At 38.8% G+C, this 21,211-nt stretch overlaps 1 protein-coding gene across 1 annotated transcript in view; it reads right to left on the bottom strand.

Annotated features, from left to right (window-relative positions):
• The window catches only part of mybpc2a (myosin binding protein Ca), a 66,854-nt gene that overhangs the window by 12,969 nt on the left and 32,674 nt on the right, over window positions 1–21,211 (bottom strand). The window contains exons 8-22 of the mRNA XM_039611363.1: window positions 18,672–18,728; window positions 18,402–18,568; window positions 18,057–18,189; window positions 13,144–13,268; window positions 10,332–10,437; window positions 8,621–8,790; window positions 6,923–7,088; window positions 6,257–6,363; window positions 6,124–6,153; window positions 3,820–3,959; window positions 3,420–3,579; window positions 2,602–2,706; window positions 2,240–2,428; window positions 1,966–2,100; window positions 24–191 (exon numbers count right to left, since the gene is read on the bottom strand). Coding sequence (XP_039467297.1) covers window positions 24–191; window positions 1,966–2,100; window positions 2,240–2,428; window positions 2,602–2,706; window positions 3,420–3,579; window positions 3,820–3,959; window positions 6,124–6,153; window positions 6,257–6,363; window positions 6,923–7,088; window positions 8,621–8,790; window positions 10,332–10,437; window positions 13,144–13,268; window positions 18,057–18,189; window positions 18,402–18,568; window positions 18,672–18,728 — 1,958 coding nt within the window. The remainder of the gene's footprint in view (window positions 1–23; window positions 192–1,965; window positions 2,101–2,239; window positions 2,429–2,601; window positions 2,707–3,419; window positions 3,580–3,819; window positions 3,960–6,123; window positions 6,154–6,256; window positions 6,364–6,922; window positions 7,089–8,620; window positions 8,791–10,331; window positions 10,438–13,143; window positions 13,269–18,056; window positions 18,190–18,401; window positions 18,569–18,671; window positions 18,729–21,211) is intronic.

Raw genomic sequence — 21,211 nt, 5'->3', positions numbered from 1 at the left:
TTTGATTAAAGCTTGTTTCTGACCCACGATCTCTCGGATAGTGACGGCTTGGGAGAGAATGGCAGGAGGACTGTGGCCGGCAATGTTGACTGCGATCACTCTGAATAGCATTTTCTCCCCCACTGGGAGTCCCTTCACCCTGTAATGGATATTTCCCACCGGTTCCTCATTAGCTCGCACCCACTGGTCACCTGAAAGTAATAGTAGGAATAGTGAAGAAACAGATCAGAAAACCAGGAATAGTGTGTATCTTTGAGACTAATGCTGAGAAATTAATCACGTATAAATATTGCTTACCAGTGAACAGGCAGGTACACAGATAAAACTTAAACACTATGGTCTTTACTCAGGCATATTGGCAAATATGTCGTCTTGACTAAAAACAATTTCTTATACCTACTAATCTCAAAAACTCACATACAGTTTGTAAATAGCTGAATCTGATGATTGCTATTACTGTAGGCAGAAAGGTGGACAGTTTTCTATAGCACACATTAATCCAGCCTCAGGTGGCCTTCTCTCAGGGGGTCACAAGCTAGTGTACTCCTACAGCCTGGATAAATGAGAAGGTTGCATTAGGAAGGGCATCTGGTGCAAAATCTGTGCCAAATCAAACATGCGGATGTGTGTGCTGTGGCAATGCTTTGGGAAATAAGGGAGCATCCAAAAGTACCTCTCACATTACTCCAGAGATATGATTTCTTTTGCGTTTGCTCATGTTTTTTGTTTTAAGAAGGCTTTGTCATATCACTCATTTATTACTTTAACCAAAGGAATAACCACGCTTTGTTACAGTTCCTATAATAAAATAACTTTTAGGCAGAGAGGTTTAGCAAATGATCAATCGTTCTCTTTGTATGAATAATTTTTGGGTTGCCAGGATTTGAAGAAACTCATTTGCATAACTGATTTCTAATCTGTCTAAATTCCAGTGTTCAGTGTAAGGCGTTACTGTAATCACATTACATTTTTCAGTAATGCAGTACGAACTGAAGAAGCTTCTCGGATGAGAGGTGAAACATCTTTAAGCAACTTAATGAAGTCCAGACGCTTTTCTTTCCGAGCTCCTTGGACTTCTTCCTACACTTGTGCTGCGTTCAGCTGATTTTATTTCATGCATGAGAAGAGAAAAATGCTGGAGTGGTTTAGAGCTTTGAGGAGGAGTGATATGGATACTTTTTTTTTTCCATCGGACAAAAGAAACTCCAGGACAGAAACAACTGTATTATACTCCAAAACTTTGGCTCTTTGCGAGCATCTACTTAAACAGCATGCTAACACAAAGCTAGCCAAGAGTGACGATAAAGCTCAGCAGACAGGTAACAAACGCAGCAAGTAGTCAGGCTTGTAGCCTCCATTTCTCTCTGTTTGTGTTTCTACAGCAGAATCCCAGTGCCATGCAGTACATTATGTACACTATGTGTTGACTTGTAAAGGAAATGAATTTCAACGGGGTAATGTTGTGTTAAATCCAACACGTTAAACCTTCCAGTTTCAGGAAATGACATTTCAAATGTTTGACTGTGATCATCCCACTATCTTCTGCCTGTCATGCCTCTGACTATACTTAATTCATGTATATACACAAAACACAACAGATGCAAATATTACTGTTAGCATTTAGATTGTAATGATTATCTAACCTGCTTAAAATTGTTTAGTGGTCCCTTCCTTTCTGCTGCATAGCCACGACCACTGCGCGCAACAAGTGTTTCACACGTGTAGAGCATTTCATGCAGCCTTGATTGAGAGCCGGAAAACAATCATACACTCAGAATAGCAAGTGTAAGTATGAATTCCTCTTGCTAGCTAACTCAAAGGTGCATAAATATATATTAGCCCACAATTTACTGTTAATAACACCAATTCGTAAAGTTCTGACATTTATCTAATGTCGTTAGTTATAGCTTACAAATCCAAAATAAAGCCTTAGTATAAAGTGATATCCATTTTGGTTATTCTTACTTCCTTCTTTGCAGTATTCAATGATGTAGCCATCGATGCCACCTGCTCCGATTTTCTCAGGAGGAAGCCACTTGAGTGCACAGGTAGAGTCTGTCACATCATGTACTGTGAGACGAGTGGGCTCACTGGTGGGGGCTGAGAGAGACAAGAGCTAATTAATACGTTAATACGGGGTATAATGGGATGGGAAGGTAGGTTAAGCTGCTTCAAAATGAGCATTGTGTGAAAAGCCTCTGTTAATTAACCATTCTGCTAATGACAAATGGCAACGCACCAATGGGCATGAAGGGCTTTGAGCTTGCACTGGGCTGAGAGATGCCAATGCCGTTGACTGCAAACACTCTCATCTCGTAGAGTACACCTTCAATCATCTTCTTAGCCTCGTATGTGGTGGACTCATAAACATCAAAGTTGAGCTTCGTCCATCTGGGCGAGCCAATCTTCTTCCTCTCCATCAGGTACCCTCGAGGAAGCAGGATCAACATACGGTGAAGTCGTTAAAAACAGCTCCACGTCATTTAGAAAAAACTTCAAAAATATTGCAATGTAATAAACAAAATGGAATTTAAACTCCTCTTTTCTCCTGGGAGGAAGACATCAGATGTGAACATTAGACGCTGCGTGTTTCAGGGGTACCTTTAACTGCAACTCCACCGTCAAAGGCGGGAGGGTCCCATGTGATGATGGCAGAGTCCTCGCCAACTGATGTGCACTTGACGTTCTCAGGAGGGTTTGGCACATCTGGAGAAGCAGGTTACAGTTGGAAATTGAAAGCATGGAGAGATGAAACAGAGAAATGAGAGCGTTTGAGGTTTTTGATGTGGTACAGTGCGTAAGACAACATGCAGATGTGATTTGGGGAGTCAACACCAAATGCGCTGGTAAAGCCATCATATGTTTCACTGATCACAAATGAAAGACGTTACATTTTTTAATTACTTCTGTAGAGACATTGCAACTTAAAGTAACTTTGTAGAATAAATTACATCAGTGGTGATTACAAATCATGTTAGAACAAGGTATTCTGTGGTGTTTTATGACTCTTAAAAACTATTAATCAAATGTTTCTATGTCCCTTATTTAAGTAATTCCATCCACTGCTCTCTATTCATTACTTACCCTAAAATCCATCTTGGACTAGAGACTAGATAATTATTATTTATTATATAAATTATGTCTTGGTCATTCTTAACTCTATTAAGAGACAGACAAATTCCTTACAGCATGTATTTTAATGAAAAACAATATCTGAGGTGAAAGTCTAAAAAAAAACGTAAAATTCAGATGATGTGAGTTTTTAAAAGATGCCACCACTATTACCACTACTACTACCACTTTTTTTTTTTTACCATGACCCAGTCTCAAACTCTCAGGAACTATTGCCCTCAGTCAGACAGAAGTAATAGAAAGGGATCAAGGAAAGAAAAAGGCAAAAGTAAGAAACAGCCACTGACCCACAACCCTAACAAAGAGATCCGCCTTGTCCTCGCCGACAGGGTTAGTCACCGTGATGGAGTATTGGCCCTCGTCCGCTTTCTCCGCCCCCTCTATTACAAAGCTGCACACGTTCTTCTCTGACTCCACGCGGACCCGTCCCTCAGCCTCGGACAACACCTACCACACAGGGCAGGACAGAGTGAGAGAGAACAAAAGGAGATTGCTGAAGAGGACGGTGTCGCATGACGACAGCCACCACAAAGACAGGTGATTCAACCGTCCCACTCTAGTGTTGTTTCATTCTTCTTTTGTGCTGTTTAATGACTAACGGCGAGGTACTCCGATTGACGCAGAACATATAAAATATCTGACGCGTGTGTGATGCGAGGTGAAGGATGAGAGCCAATTCTTTCTCACTTGGTCTCCTTTCATCCAGCACACAGTGGGGGCCGGCTCTCCTGTGATCTGAACGTCAAGGCGAAGTTTGTTTCCAGCCACCACGGTAATGTTGTTCTTGCCGCCGGAGCTACCGGTGTCCAGGAAGATCTTGGGAGGATCTTTCATTGTAACCAGAAGAAGACAGGAAGAAAGAGACCATTTAGATTAGAACAATGATGTTGGTTCTTTTTTTGTTTTTTATATTTGAGATTTAAGGTGTCTCAAAGGTGGCACAAAGACTAAATTTACTGTTTTTTTATTCTATATATGGTCTTTTTGGACTCTGGCAAAAAACACTAGAGGGATTTGGGGGTTTTACATTTGGAGCAGCATCATACTATACTGCCTAAAGCCAAACAAGCAAGTTGGGGCTTTTGTCTACTCGATGGCTTTCCAGAGCTGTGAGCATTTTCAACATTCACATTCTTCAATTCATTATATATTTTTAAATTGTTTCATAGAAGACCCTTTTGTGTTGCATTTTATGAAAAGATCACACAATTTTGAGAATAAAACAGAGAGCAAAGAGCAACTTAACAGCAGCTAAAAAGCAGTTTGTTGTGATTTAACTTCACACCTTTCTGCAGGGACGTATAAATGAACTCCAGGGTACATCTGTAAACTCCAGGGTGTTGTTGCAGGTGGAACAAAGTGCACTACAGACATACCTAAGCATCAGTCTGAGTGTGGTTAAATAAAAAAGGAAGTGCAATTTCACCAGTATTGTTCAGTTTTATGATCAAGAAATGCTGCTGAAGTAAATCTGCCTATAAGACATCTGTCACTATGTCTAAAATTATAACATTTTAGACATAGTGATAAATATATATATATATATATATATATATATATATATATATATATATATATATATATATAAGTTGCTATAGTAGAATGCTTCTGTGTTTTAATTGTTATTGTTTACCTATTACTTTATTATTTTGGCATAGTATGGGTAACAATAACAGAGTTCCCTTATCAGTAGGAAAAACTGTAAATACTGTTAAGTTCAGTGACAGGTTTTCAGTCCCTCCAATCCTCTTATGGCTCTGGGAGGGGCATTATAAGCGCAGCAACCAGAGCTAGGCTCCAAACAAACCCTGCACATATGGATGCTCGCCAGTATCTTCAGCCTTTGTTGCATTTTTCATTTGTTCATTGACTGACAAAATCAAAAATTTGCTGTAAGGTTCAGACTCATTCGTCATCATATATGACCTTCCTTCTCCAAAACAAGAAGAGAAAGTTACTTCTTTCTCTTCTTGTTTTGAAATTAGAGCAAAGCGGACACAGCATAGACTCACTATCCCGTTTTGAGGTACAAATGCGGCCTTGTGCAATGGGACACCACTATTTTGGTATCATGTGAGCTTGCTTGGCATCTCTGGAAACAACATGCAGACACACTGTCATTAATTGTTTGTCAATATTTTTCAGCTAATTTATTTTTCTGATGGTTTGTTTAGCAGTCTTACATATTGCACCTTTAAGGATATTTAATGCAAGTATTACCCTAATTATGTATGAATTAACTTTATTTTAGGCCAGTTACTGATTTCTGTGCCTAACTGTAGCTCTCATATAATCATAACCTCTGTAGCTAACTGTTGATGAGTTTGTATAACACGAAAAATACAACATGCACACAAACATTATATTTTTTGATGACTATATGAAGGCTAGAGATAGCCCAGATAACTGTCACCCAGTCTATTTGTATTACCAAAGTATATAATAATGTCTGTGCTAAAAAACTGAAATGAAATCCTTGATGTGCTTCTGGGAAAGGAGGAAAACCTGACATAGACAGAATCTGTCCCACTAACCATAATGCACTGTTAAGCATCAATCAAAAAGAGTGTTACACTAACAATAAATGATCAACAATTTGATTTTTTAAAAGCGCACAAGGACATTTGACCATTTCTCTGTTCAGAGGGTCACACACTGGCATCTTATATGATATTCGCTATATTTTCTCAAGAGCTGATTAGCTCAATAATTTAAGAGTCAATTTTTATTTAATTTAATAAACAATTTGTTCTTGAATATAATGGATGTTGACACAACATTTTGATGTCTACTTTCACTTTTAAACCAAATTTCATGTTAGGTATATTTTAGACCTCTAATTGACAGAAGATTCACAGCTGAAGGAAACCTAATGGCATCCAGTTTTACACAAAAACTACAATGATGTCAGCACATTCACATATCTCTAACATTTACTGTCATACACGACGGTATAAAGTATGAATTTTGTCTTTAAAAAAAAGCACCTACCTTGTCGTGGAACATATTCAATTTTTATCTCTGTGGGCAAAAATTAAACAGATCAGAAGAAGATTCAAATTGGCAACGTATAGGTTGAATTCAGAAGAACCGCTTGGTATTTTGGTTGTTACGTCGCTCTCACCCAGGAAGTTCAGTTTTGCTGAGAGAGAAAGTGCGTAGCCATCAGGGACGAAGGTATAATCTCCAGCGTCTGAAGCCTTCACGTCATTGATCGTCAGCTTGTGGATCCTGGGGACATGTTGCCAGATGTTACCAAGGAGACAGCAGTTGTTATGACCTGCATTTATGCAAAGGACAGTTGCCCTAGCAACATACTTCAAGAGACAATATCGCAGAGTGAGAAAGCTACTAAATGGCTTTCACCTTGTGTTTATTTATTTATTTGTGTGACCGCTGTCGCCTTGGCATATCTCCTTCCGTAGGCCGCTCTGATGGAGGGCTTACTGAGAGACAACCCAGACCCTTGGGGTCTGTTTGTTGTTTGTGTGTAAGCATGTGCGAGTGTTTGAGGGAGCGTGTGTATGTGTTTAGAGGTTAGAGCTTTACAGATTGCAGCCTATCCCCAAAAAATGGGTCAAACAACTAAGAAAGCCCTCTGGTAATAGTTTTCCAAGCCATGTAGCAAACTGTTTATTGTCATAGCTATATGATTTTGTGAGCCTGGGTGTGTGTGTGTGCGTTTTTGCTGTTGTCATAATGTGTGCAGCTGTACATGATAGGTAGCCGAGCTGGAAACAACAGTTTCATCACAACAAAACAATAAGCCACTGGAGTCTGATAGCGATACCTTCCAATGTGTGAAATTTTGATGCGATCGCTGGCCTCAACTTCGACACCATCCTTGAACCATTTTCCAGTCACCTTTTCATCAGACACCTCACACTTGAATACAGCTTGCTCAGATGCCTTCACTGTCAGGTCGGCTATGTTCTGTAGAACCTCCAGCTCCTTATCTGCACCACAAAGATCAATCAAAAGTTTAATTAATAAAAAAAGCCTAATTAATTAAGTGTATCCATGAAAAATGAGTGCAAATACAATGTTACAGTTTTGTGCTGAAGTATTTCAACTTCCTGGATTTTAGTTGTGTGTTCCCATTGCTAATCTTAGTGTTGAGTTACATTAACTACCCATTAGAAACCTAATTATTACCAAGTATTTATAAAGTAACGTTGGATTTGGAGGAATTGCTTCCTCCCCCGTTTTTTCTTTAAAAGAAAAAAACTCTCTACTATATACCTATGCTGGCATTGCTACAAACCAAGCAGTGACCTACACAACCAAATTAAACCATTGCACAAATGTCAAAACTGCAGTTCTGTGAATGAGCACTTGAGGCTTGCACTAAAACTGAGTCAGTCTCCACAGACTCCTATGTTAAGCTGCCTCTTGCACCGCAGGAATAAGCATGATCGCAAAAACGTGTCTTTAGCCATTTTCCTTTTATGCATTCGTTTTAGTACAACTAATCCATACATACATTTTGTAAACCATTTCAGAGACACCCCAAACCCCCTTTTCTGTTCATCTTTTATCTGAAAGAACCCATCCTACTCGGATTCCCTAACCACCACTATGGAGAGTAGCAGTTCTGAATTCTGGATGACCTGGAAGGTCCCAGAAACAGTACAGAAGAAGCTCATTTTCTTATATCCGCAATTTGATTCTTACACTTACTGACTATAGCTTGCAGCCACAAGTGAATGGTAGGAATGTAGATCAGCTGGTGTAATCAACAGCTTTGCTTTCACGCTCATCTCTTTCTTCACAGTAGATCTGAGCATTATTCACATTACTGGACGGTGACACGGGCAACACTATGGCTATGCCCCTCTGGTATGTGCAGTCTCTGAGAGGAAAACTATTATCCAGCATTCCTTCATTACCTCGTGGGCTTTAGCCATGCTGGTTTTAGCCACTACTTTGTTTATATCAGCCACATAATTCACAGTTACTATAACTATACTATCTTTTCTCTGTATTTCTATCCTTCATCTGAGGAGGAAGGACAGAGATTTTCTCACACTATAATCAATTTATGGGACTCGTTTGACTCACAGCGTGTAAGTGCCTGATATCTGAAGCCTGATATCAATTTTGGAGGTGTAAAACCAAATTAGTATGACGAATAGTGTGATACAACTGATACAAGGGATTAATGAAATAAAATTAATGATGACATGAGTAATGACTAATTTGTTGCTTTTCATGCTTGTCAGGATGGAAAACATCAACATGTGCTGAAGTTTGTTTCTAACTGAGGAGTCATACTGGAAATATATGTCTGTAAACTTTAAACGGCAGCGCAGATTTCATGGCCTTTGTACGTTTGCCATTTAAGAACATTAATATTTATCATGTAATGTTTAATTTTTAATTGCAATAATATATGATCATGTTGTTATTTGCTTTTCATGCTCCCCGTTTGTTTTTAATAAGCCCGGTTAGCCTGGATAGCAAGTTTGGTGGACTGGAGGACAAATACCTTCAACCTCCAGCTCTGCCTTTGACTCCCCACCGTTGGTATAGACGTAGTACGTTCCAATATCCTCTTTAGTGGCTTCATTTATGATCAAAATATGCCTCTTCCCATCTTTCTTTAACCTGTACTTTGAACCTGCAGTGTCTCTATTCAACTCCACTCCATCTTTCATCCTGTGAAGAAAACACACATATATATACATCAGAGATACTTTAGCACAGGAAAGCGAGAAAAGGGACTGATACTTGAGATGTTGGCAGTGTTGTAGTTAGTGAGATCCTTCAGGAGTCCAAAGGCTTTGGGACAAAATTGTGTAGTAGGTGAGGATTTTTTGTAATATTTGTACCACAAAAAATGTGTGTGTAGCAAAGAAAAAAATGCATGCAATCATACTCATATCTTTTAGTTTGTCTCTCTAAAAACCTCTGAGTGGAACGACCAAAAAAGTGCAGACAAGAAGGAAACAAGGAAGACAGTGTCCCAGTTAACAGCCCATCTAGGCTTCCCCTAATTTCTCAGACAGTTTTGATTGCTGTGTATTATAACAACAAAAAAACAAAAACTCGAAAAACATGAAGCATTATCTTTGTAGATTTTGCCTAGAAACTGTCTGGCTTTTGTTGTTTGCACACATGCTTTTGTTTCATGTACAACAATAAAAGTTACCCAAATAGATTCTTTTTTGTGGAGAAGATTATTAGACAACAATATCAGAGGCAATTCCAAAATGTTTAGCTAATAGCAATGTTTCATATAACAATTTGGTTGAGCTTATTGATAGATACTTACTAATAATGGTTTTGGTTTTGTTATTCATTACACCTTTTACCAATCTTTATTTTAAAGCTTTTTATCACACCATCTTTAAATAATAAACCATTACGATACTGAAGTGACAGAACAGATCAATCTCCACCATTGCCTTTGCTAAACAGTGTCTTATTTGCGGATGGCAGTGAGCCAATGTACAGTCATAGTAGAAAGAAAGTACACCTATTGCTTAGTAGGTTTTAAAATTAGATAAATACAACCTCAGTACAACAGCAAAACATGACACATTACACTTTGTCATCATTTATATAATCAAACTTAAGCCGACCTGCAGAAACAATGCTTGAAAAACTAAGACAGGACAGAAGACAGAACACCTGATTGAAATGCTGTGCTGTCAATAAACTCAATGAACCTCAATGAACTCAAGTAACATTGTAAAGTGAGCCAAAACTCAGTGATGTGAAAGCCTGATAAAGTCGTACAGAAAACGACTACTTCAAGTTACTGCTGCAAACATTAAGAGGAACTGAATCACTGGGTGTGCTTTGTTTTTCACACAATGCATTTTGGATTTTGCATTTTAGTTTTCGAGAAATAGATCATAATATGTTGTAATGTGTCATGTGCTGTTGTTCATATCACGCTGTATTTACAGTATTTCATTTTAAAATGTAAAGTCTTAGGAACTGACATCTGTCCTTTTGCCATGACTCTGTCGGTGTGTCCTTATCCAGAAATCTCAGTTACACACTATTAGTCAGTATCTTTTATGTTAGCTTGTAAAAATTAAAAGTTTCACTATGCGAGCTTCGTCAGCATTGCTTTATGAGGCCTTGAAACTTATTGTCTCATTGGACTGTTTATACAGAGAGTTTTATTAGCTGAGTAGCACATTGATGAATTTCAAACTCAAAATGAACCGAAGGGTAAATTAGCTCACCATATGACGTTAGCGCCTTCCTCAGACACTTCCACTTCAAACTCCACCCTCTCACCCACCACAGTATGAACATCATCCAGCAGCTTGGTGATGGTGATCGGAGGTTCTGAAAACAAATAGCTTTGAGTCAAACAGCAGATGGGAAGTGAGTCATTAAAGAGATACGCTATTTTATGTAAATCACCAACTGGAAACTGGACATATCTAAATCACCGGAGTACAAAAATACGAATGGAGAGTAAAATAAGTGTGGCAAATAAACACATCTGCAAGGAAGCAGGACTTGAGGAGAGTGACTAATGCTTTTCTACGATATCAACAGCAATAAGAATCTATCATTAAAAGATATTAATTATGACATAATACTGTATAGATGTACCTGTAGGTCAGGTTTTTTAGCATTATTTTCTTCTTTTTAAATGGTAGATACCCTACTTTAGTACCTGTTAGCAGAAAAATAGGATAGCACACAAAACATGTGTAAACGCTCTTTCGCATTTGAATAACAGCATAGTATGTTCCTGAAGTCCTTATCCAAAGCCACCAAACACACCCGTCTTGCGGAGGTGGAAGGCACCTCAAGTCTCCTGAGGTGGTGGGAGTCACATTGTGTAACCACATGGTGTGATGCTTGATGCTCTGCTAGCCTCAGCTATTTGTCACCGTCGGCCTCCAGTCCCCCTCTGGACGTTTCAATTCTCTCTCCCCTTAGCTGGTGTGCCCGCGAACTCTCTGAACTACACTCACAGCACCACAGAAGTATGTAAAAATCTGACTGCAGGCATCACAAAACTTTTGTGAAATGAATTTGATGTTTTTTTGTGCAATTGTCCACATAAAAACTGAGGAATATATTTCTCTCTGGAATACACAGACACAGCTAGAAGAGTATGACACTGAAATAGCCCAGTAGGTTTGTAATAGTGGCCGTACCTTCAAGTCTGGAAAAAGCAATATGTGATTTGTACTCTGACATCGAATAACCGTAACATGTTTGGAGGCTCCCAGAAACTCTAAAAGGAAGACACTGGATGCAATAGAAATGTAGATGTAGATACAATTTCATGTAATCAATAGTTTACCATGAATCCGTCCATTCAGTGAAGTAGCTGAAAAGGCAACTGAGCGAGCTATACATGTTTCAGTTAGGACAAGAAAAATAATATTTAATCTAGCTTTAAGGGGTTTTTTTCAGTTACATAATCTGTTTAGTGTTTAATAAATAATCACAAGGTTCATTTACAACTGTTTTTTTATGTCTGTTTATCTCGTATCCCTTTATGTTATCATTTTGTTAGTCCATGTATTTATGCAAGCCTGTATTATTAATATTTATTATCATTATTATGCTGTAACAAACAAATATGGGATAAATAAAGTATAAAATAAAAGATATTTATTAACTTAATCTAATACCTTGTTTTATCTAAAATGTTCCAGCTGGTCCCTGATTGGCTACTTTTCTTTGATTGGGTGATATCTGAAAAGTTCATTTTTGCTTGTATATACTGACAGTTCTTAGAAGGAAAGAGAGAAAAGAAAAATATTGAAAAAACTGGAAATTGGAATCGGCCAAGACAATCTAAATTGATGCATCTTTACAATAAAGATACTATAAAGGCCAAAATAGTATATTGTACTGTAGTATAGTATTCAGAATATGAATTTGAAGATGGAAATAAGCATGAGATTTCTCTTTAAGAATCTAGTGTTATTTCATCATCATTCATTAAAGAGCTCGGAGGAAAAATATATGAAACTAAAGCAAATCAACAGAGAAAATGGGTTTCTGGTGAGCACATCTCAAACTGTTATTTGGTAGCCAGCTTACAGAAATCACCTCTACAGTCAGTAAAATGCGCAGATTTTGACCTGGTTTGATGGAGCTGAAAATGCTTCCTGTCTGAGCACACCTTTAGGAGTCATTTTCGATCAAGACAAACTAGGAAATGATAAATATGTACAGTAAGCTGAGCTTTTGCTTAAGTAATTTGCGTCTACTTTAAAGTACTGAGACCGCTGGTTTAGACAAGCTGTCGTGTGGTGAGCCCACCTCTGGCCTGACTTGTGCCAGGAGGAATCAGTGACAAAAGGTACTGATGTAGTTGTTTACAGACAGCCACATGAGTGATATATTTATATATATATAAATATAACAACACTCATCAGCGGGCACATAGACACACTGTAGCTGCCTGGGAGAGGTTACAGAGCTTACACATTTTTATGGCTCTGATGATGTAAGAGAGTAAAGTATGGGATTAATATAAAAGCATTAGACTGAGTTACATCCATTAAAATGTACACTGAAGTGGCATGCATTTAGTCGATCAAATAAGCCCAATTAATACCGAAAATGACATAGATCTAGAATAATATAATGTGTTACAAGAATACACAAAATGCAAGCGCTCCTTTCAAAAACCCTGAATACAGAGCTATCATACACCAAATCTGCTTAGCAATTTTACTATTACCATTGATCCGTATTCAAATTGTCCTTCAAAAACACACATATCAGTCAAACTCGGATAAATATGTCAGCACATTAATACAAACAGCACGGCGACAATGATACATGACAATAAACAAAGCATGAAAATTTCACTCGCCACGTACCCATTAAAAATGAGTGAGCAGACAACAGAGCGCAGCATGTTACTGCGTGGCATAAAAGCATTGAAATACACAGATGACAAGAAGGGAACAGAGCTGTCAGGCCTCTCAACACTCAAATGACAGCATTTGCTAAACCAAGCAGAAAAACCGCTCCCTCCTGAAAGGATTCCTCCAAAGACAGTGACTCATATACCTTTGACAAAAACCTCCGTGAAGCACTTCTCCTCCCCGACCACGCACTCGTATGCTGCGTCATCCGACAGGTTGCACTTATTGATAGTGAGTGTCCGCTTGTTGCCCACGCTCTCAAACACATACCTGGACGCAGAGGGATGGCGGGGGAAGATTATACGAGTCGGATAAAGAAGAAATGAAGTGAGAGACAAAGAAAGGGAGAGAGAGCGAGAGAGAATAATGATTAAGTGCTTTCAGCAAATCCAACCACAGTCAGGCGAACAGGGCCTAAAGACAACAGAGTGACTCAAAGTTACAGATCGAGACAAAGAATGCACACATTTAATATATGCTCCCACACACATGCGTTGAGCTTGCTGTGAAAATATGGTGCCAAACATCAGAGAGCTACAGTAATGCCACAGTGTCATCACACGCAGCGATGAGGCAGTGATGAGAAAGATTCCCATGGTTACAAGCTGCAAGCATTCACATCATCAGACCACTCAAGGTCCATTAACAGTAGGTGTAATTTGAATACTGAATAAGTACATATTGTAAGGCTAACAGTTAAGCAGAAATGTTAGAAACAGAGTGCTCAGGATTAAAATGTATTACATTTTGATTTCATTTATGTAAACATGTCATGGATTTCTTTATTATTCTAGTATACTGCTCGGAACACTGAGTGGCGTGTTAGGAATAAAAGCATCCCACATCATTTGAAATAAAAATTATCACGTGACAGAGGGCTGAATTTAAAAGTACCCAAAAAATCAAAGTGAAAAATACTGGCGGCTGCGATTTCTACCCCTCACAGCAGTTTCACAAAACCTGACCCCTGACCTCTGACCTTGAGGTGGAGGTCACTGAGATCCAAACTCATCTGAGATTTTTAGTAGCTGCAACTGCAGTATTAATTTCAAACCGCTACGTCACTTCATTCTTGAATTCTCGCATTCACAAGCTTGCATGTCCGCACCGCCAGCCTGCCCGCCCACTCGGCAAGGTGACAACAATATCCCATCAGACTTTTATGAAGCAACACCAAATGTAACTCAGTAGTCTGTATGCTCCCCTTGCTTGTATGCATGCCTGACACTGTTGGGGAATGCTCCTAATGAGACAACAGATGGTGTCCTGGGGGATCTCCTCCCAAATCTGGACCAGGGCATCACCGAGCTCCTGGACAGTCTCAGCCCCAATCCGGTGCTGTCTGATGGATTAAAACACAATGTCCCAGGGGTGTTTTCTTAGATTTGGGTCAGGGAAGAGTGGGGGCCAGTCAGTGGTATAAAGTCCTTCATCCTCCAGGATCCTCCATGGATATGCCTCCCCAGAACATCACTGATCCACCACCAAACTTGTCATGCCGAGGAATAGTACTACCACTAGCAGTGACGCTGACCCCAGTCAAATGCAAAACTAGTGAAAAAACCGTGAGGGGAAAAATGTCAGCGGCCTCCACGTGTAAAACAATGACTGTTTTGAGGGTTTTCTCATTGTTGCCCCTCTACTACAGCTGTTGTTAATTTCATTATTGCCAAAGTAGCTGAAACTGATTAATAAGCCCCTCTGCTTGTTTTTTTGAGCAGCGTATAATGTGAGTCTTAGTTCTGTTATCACTGAGTGTTTAGTTTCTTTATTTCCTTTAAGTTTACTCCAGCGATGTGTTTTACGTTTGTGTTATCTTCTGATTTATGTCTATTATTATAATCAGTAGTAGAGGTCGTAATAAACCCCCATTGTTTCTTTTTGTACCTCCATTTCTGTTATTCCACATTTTTGCCTTGGTACATCTTTGTTCCCTTGTTAAGTTAGTTTTTATCTCTGTGTAGTCTTTATTGTTTTCTGTTTTATTTTGAAAGTTACTCTTTCGTCCTTACTCTGTCTTGTGTTTGCTTCCTGTCTATTCTCCCCTGATTCCATGATTCTTGTCACCTGTTGTTACATGCGCCTGTGTTTTGTTTACACCAATACTGTCTCCTGTAATGGGAGGCAGAGCCTTCAGGTATCCGGCACCTCCCCTTCTCTAGCTCTCCATTTTGATTCAGGAACCATGAACCCTTTCTACCTTTAGGATTGAGTTTAAAACTTCCCTTTTTGATAAAGCTTATAGTTAGTGCTGGATCAGGTGACTCTGAACTATCATTCAGTTATGGCGCTGTAGGCTCGAGCATTTGCCTTCTCGCTCCCATAATGAATGTTTTGGCATAATCTCTTTATGCTCTCTTTTACTCTCTTCTCTTTCCCTTCATCCAACCAGTCACAGCAGGTGGTTGTCTCAATCTGAGGTTTTCTTCTCTTAAAAGAGAGTTCTTTATTTTTGCTACTGCAAAATCTTACACATATGGGGTCATCTGAATTGGACCTCTCAATGGTGGTTGAGAGGAACATTTTTAAAGAAAACATCAGACAACTAGCATGACTTATAGTGTAATTAATTCTACAGCCCAATAAGTCTGTGTTTTAGTTATTTTGAGTAAAATCCTTGTACTTGTATGTTATTCTAATAACTAGCAGGTATACACGACTGTACAATGCATCCATACATACAATAGATGCACTTTGCACCGATGCACTGTCCAGATATTGTCCTCAACTGATGACAGATGAAACTTTAAATTGCAAGTACACAATCTAACGAGCCACATAATTGTAGGTACATCCATCTTTAAAATACAGTTTGTTTTCAGAACTTCTGTGCCCATGTTACCCACAATGCACCTAACTCTGTTTAACTCTGCAGCTCCAGCTGACTCAACTAGCATCACGGGTGGTCTTTCACTGATGTGTTATTTATCCATACTTCACAACTGCCTCTGTAGCTACAGACGTCTTTTCATACTTTATTCCCCAACACCTGTGAACAGACTTTCAGTAAATGTCTGTTATTCCACGACATTAGTTCCTGGAGGTATCATTATGTCATATACAGCGTACTACAATCTTAAATTTAGGTATTTTTTAATAGAAGAGTAAATTAACGAAGTGCAGATACACTAAATTGAATCAGTATGTCATTTTTTCCTCATCTCTGAGGCTTTGGTAAATTAAATGATACAAAAAGACAACTCAGCCTTCAAGAAAAACCACTTTTTTTTGTACCGAATAAACAATGTATTAAGCTGCTATCAGTGAAGGAAAACACAAAACAAAATTAAATTTATTTTCTATGGGTTTTTAACACTGAGTGGTAAAATGCTGAATCTCAGCTGCCCATAATAAGATAATCTCTTTTTTTATGTATTATGTCAAATGAATTTTTGGCTTGGTTTTGGTTTTATGCTTTATCCGCAGCAGTAGTAGGAGTGAAATAAAGCAACAAAAAAAAAGAGCAGGGTTGTACAAGTAATACCCTGATCCCAATGGCTTTTAGTCACTAACCTAAAACATTTGATTTGTTAGAGCTGAATGGTCACAGCCCACAGCCTGGAGAGACCTCCAGGGAGACTCTGCTCAGGCCAAAATAAAAGTCGCTTCTCCCGATGTAACTGTCTTAATCATAACAGGAAGAGGGCTGCCTTACTTTCCAGTAACAGCATGAAGATTCGTGAAATAGCAGATGGTGGAGCTATTGAAAATATAGCACTTGAAACAGCTGTAGCCTCTTCAATAAAAGACCACAAGTAGCCTTTGAAGAAGGAGGGAAAAGAGCACAGGGGAGAGCGACGCAGACACTGGATAAAGCTCAGCAGGCTAAAGAGGCTCAAAAAGTAACATATGTATTCTGTCAGACATCCCAGTCAGAGCTAAAGGATTGTGAATTAACCATTTACATTCCCTGCACTGTGTTTTGCTTGAGGAAGGATGTGCTTGCTGAACTGCTTGAAATGTACTCTGCAACTCTTGTAGTTTCTCCAGTTGGTCAAGTTGTTATTGTTATAATGTTAGTGACATAATGAGAGCAATCAAGCTAAGCTAAGCTATTTAAAGGACAATTATGTTTTATTTATAGATGTTGCATCTCCCCTTAAAGTGACTATTGTGGCTGTAATGCAAACTTTGCACTCTTAACCTCTGTTGAGATGCAGGGAAATGAGAACTCTAAATCTGGGACATCCTGCCAGCTGATCTAAGCACTAGCATATTCATCTGCCCATGAGTTTGTTTATGTGCATAGGGCTGACCTTAACTGTCGTCATACTGTCAAACGTTTGTCTTCTTGGGAAAGTCATCACCGAAATGGTGGATTGCCCTAAAACCAGTTATCCTGCTACGGGAGCAGTAAGTCATTCTAGATGCTCAGCCATATTAGTGAAACCAGCGTCAACAGACAAGGAGCAACATCAGATACAACACGAGACCTGGAGGATGAAGACAGAACCATAACAGGTCTATCCTAAGACATGGTGTTGAATTGCACACAGCACTTTTCTGAGTTAGATGTGAGTTAGAGTTACACTTACAATTGCCACAGTTATGTGTTTTCACAAGACTCTGTGTAGTCCCTTAAAAAACTAAGTACACCCCATAATTAGCTTGTAGAAATGTATTAAACAGCAAAAACCTGAAGTATGCATGTTCTATATCACTTCATCTGCCTCTCACATCATTATTTTGGTCCACTTTTCTTTACAGTGTTGCTTCAGTTTGGTGCAGTCCTTGTCCTGCTGAATGACCCAACTTTAGCTGTCAGACAGATGTCTTCGCACTCAATTCTGAAATGCTTTAGTATACGGAAAACTTCATGGTTGACTCAAAAACTAAAAGGTGCTCAGGTCCTGTGGCTGCAAAACAAGCCCTAATCATCACCATGTTGACAGTTGATATGAGAAGTTTGTCCTGATATGCCGCTGATATGCGGCAGAAAGGGTGTACTTAGTTTTTCACTACAGACTCCTATGAAAACTTTCTTCTTCACACAACCGTAGATGACAGAAATGTGAGTGTAAATACAGAAACTGGCACAAATGCAGGATAGTTGCTCACTTAGCCGATGGTTTGATTTCCTGTCCATTTTTGAACCATTTGACTGGGACGTCGGGGTCAGCCACTTCCACTGTGAGATGGATCTTCTGGCCCTTGTCCACTGAGTACGCTGGATCCAGCTTCTTCAGGAAAGCTGTAAAGACAAAGGCTTTAAGGGCCAAATAATACCTAAGTGCCAACCACCATCAGGCATATGCTAACACATATTCCACCTGTCGTCCCAGCAATAAAACTGCTCCTCCTTAAAATGCTGGCCTTTATATGCTGCTGGTATTTACAGCCTGCTGCCTGCTATCTCATTCAAAGCACAAACTCTGCTTTTGCCTCGTAACCCCAGTCCCTTACCATCACTCTTTTTGGACTCAGCCTTCATCTTCTTCAGCCTCTTCAGCATACCCCTCAGGTCTGTGATGCCATATTGAAAGGCAATCTTCTCATAGTCACAGGGCTTAGCGTTCTTTAGGATTTCCCATACATCTACTTCTGGTTCCTCCTTCCTCTCCTTCTTCTGCCTGGTGGTGTTTAAGATTGATTGGGAATGAGATAGTAAGTGCAAACCAAGTTTAAGACACATGAAGATGGAAGATGCTTCTCTGAAAATGTAAATTATCTTGCCTTTTCTTGAGCAGTGCGCTGAAGTCTAGCTCTCCAGCATCCTCATCTGCATCTCCACTGGAATTAAAAGAAATTCAATTCTGGGATTATTATTTATTTCTTTTTATCCTGTGCTATTTACATTATTTGTAAATTAGGTGGCAAAAAAGACATAAATAATGTATGTATATTTAATAATATATCATTTTTTATTCCATATTACACATAGGACATTCTAAAACACAATAATACTGAAGATGGTCGAACAGTAAACTAATAAATTTGTGCCTGTGGTTAACACTTACCATTTTACCATCCTGCATTGAGAATGATGCAAAAAATAGGGGCAGTGAGAACATAGAGTGAATCATAAGCTCTGATCATGCCCTAAATTTGACTGACAGAAGAATCATAACAGACAAGCATCATGTAATAAAATAAAAGTCTGTTTATATAAGACTCGAGCAGAAAGATCTGTTAGGTCTCTGAAGTACACAAAAACCACAAACAGAGGACCATGTGACATATCACAGATGTCCAGCAGATTTGGAAAAACATTAAAGTTACTTATTGCAAATTCTGTGTTTCAGAATTCCAAATTTTAAAAAGTTATTTAGCTATCAATACAATTTGAGCATGAAAAAAAAGCTATGACTGTGCAAACCACCTAAGTGTTTTTTAAAGCACAATAGTATGACTAGGCTGTACTTTTGTGTAGTACCAATTTGTACCACAAGACAGTGGAGTGAATCAGTCAGACAAGTCATTAAGATCAAAATTGATATTTACAGAAGCAGCCTGACTGAATGCAAAGCCTCCGGAGGGAATCGGAAATGTAAAGTGAAACCAGTCTGTTAAATCTGCATTCTTTCGCATGGCCAGCAGGGGGCAACATCTCTGGTTGTAAAAGGAAGGCAGATTGTACAGAACTCCATGTAGCTCTTGGCTCCCTTATTCTATGAACTCTTTTGTATCTTAAGGTCCCTTAATGCCAGACTGTGCTTAACAGTTGTGGTTGACAAGATGTGGTTGACAAAAGGGCAACTTTGGGCAATGTTCTCACCTGATTTTACCCTGAACAATTTACCCTGATTGTTCTGAGTTAATGTATGACCATGGCTATGTTAACTGCACTCAATAATTACAGTCAGATTGTGCATGTTCTGGAGTGTGGCTAAGTCATGATCAGTGTTGGTCAAGTTACTTGAAAATAGTAATTAGTTACTAATTACTAATTACTTCTCCAAGAAAGTAATCCTGTTACTGTACTGATTACTTAATTTCAAAAGTAATTAGTTACTTATTACTTAGTGCCTTTTTTAAAAACATGATTCTCAACCTGAATACGTAATAAAATAATAGACCTTTCAGCCCGATTCTATTTTTTCTCTTATAAAATTGAATTAAAAAAACTCTCTTTTAAAAACTTGTTTTATGGGCTTTAATCTTTAACTTTATGCACACTGCATTAAGCAAAAATTAAATTATATGCAACAGCCTTTGTTTAACATTTAAACCTATTTTCTGCATATTCCAGCTTATAAAATAAAAGAATGTTTTGTGTTTACAGTCACTCTTTCAAACTGATGCAAGTAAAACACAGCAGAAAATAAACAAAATCAAAGATTCAGCAGCACTAAGTCCTGTTGCTCTTAAGTCTATTTTCATCTGTTTAGCAGGTCATGTCAGTGGGGGAATCCGGGGATTTCTCTCTGAATTTCACATTCCCGTGGCAGCGTGCCAGGCGCAACGTTTAATTTTTCGCTGTAGAAAGAAGTTTTCTTCCCACACAGAGTGTACAGTGGACGCTAATGTTTTTGTCACTTTTTACAGAATCAAACTCAAAGTAATGTAAGTACTTTCAAGCTTTAAACGCTGCATGGTCGTACTCTCTCCCACATTCCATATTATCCATTGTTGATCTAAACACGTCTGTTGCTGCCACGGATGTCGCACGCTCGCACATCAGTGTCATGAGACACGCAGTAAGGCAGCGTGCTTACAGGAAAGTAACAGTAATCAAATTACTTTTTTGCAATAGTAATCCCTTACTTTACTCACTACTTGACAAAAGTAATCTGATTATCTTTGGTCATGATGTGGTTAAAGACAGTATATGTAAGAATGAGACATAAGCATAGTGAAAGGAAGAAGATACTCAAAAAGCGACAGTCACATGCAAAATATTTTGTTGAATACAAGTAGGGGGAATTATGCATCTGTAACCATGCATAAAACCCTTTATTACCCTTCAGATGCACATTTGCAAGTATAAAGTGATGGTGAATATGTCATGTGCTGTGGCATAATCAGTCGCTGTCTCGTGCTCAACAAGGTGACAAGCACTGTGTGTGGCACACACCAATAAATGTCTACAGGATCGAGTGCTGCTTGTTTTCCACCGTGAATGGTTTTGGCAGCTCCTTTACAGCGTGGAGTGTGTTTTCCTGGCATTGTTGGGGCTCATTGAACCCCTCAGAGAGCAAGATAAATGCCAGTAAATTCAGAACCATTCTGAGTGATAATGCTCGTCCTATGGATGAACAGTTCATCCAAGGATA

This window comes from Oreochromis aureus, linkage group 4 (genome assembly GCF_013358895.1).
Source record: "Oreochromis aureus strain Israel breed Guangdong linkage group 4, ZZ_aureus, whole genome shotgun sequence".
NCBI lineage: Eukaryota > Metazoa > Chordata > Actinopteri > Cichliformes > Cichlidae > Oreochromis > Oreochromis aureus.
Note: the sequence above shows the minus strand (reverse complement) of the source record. Positions and strands in the feature narration are given on the sequence as shown.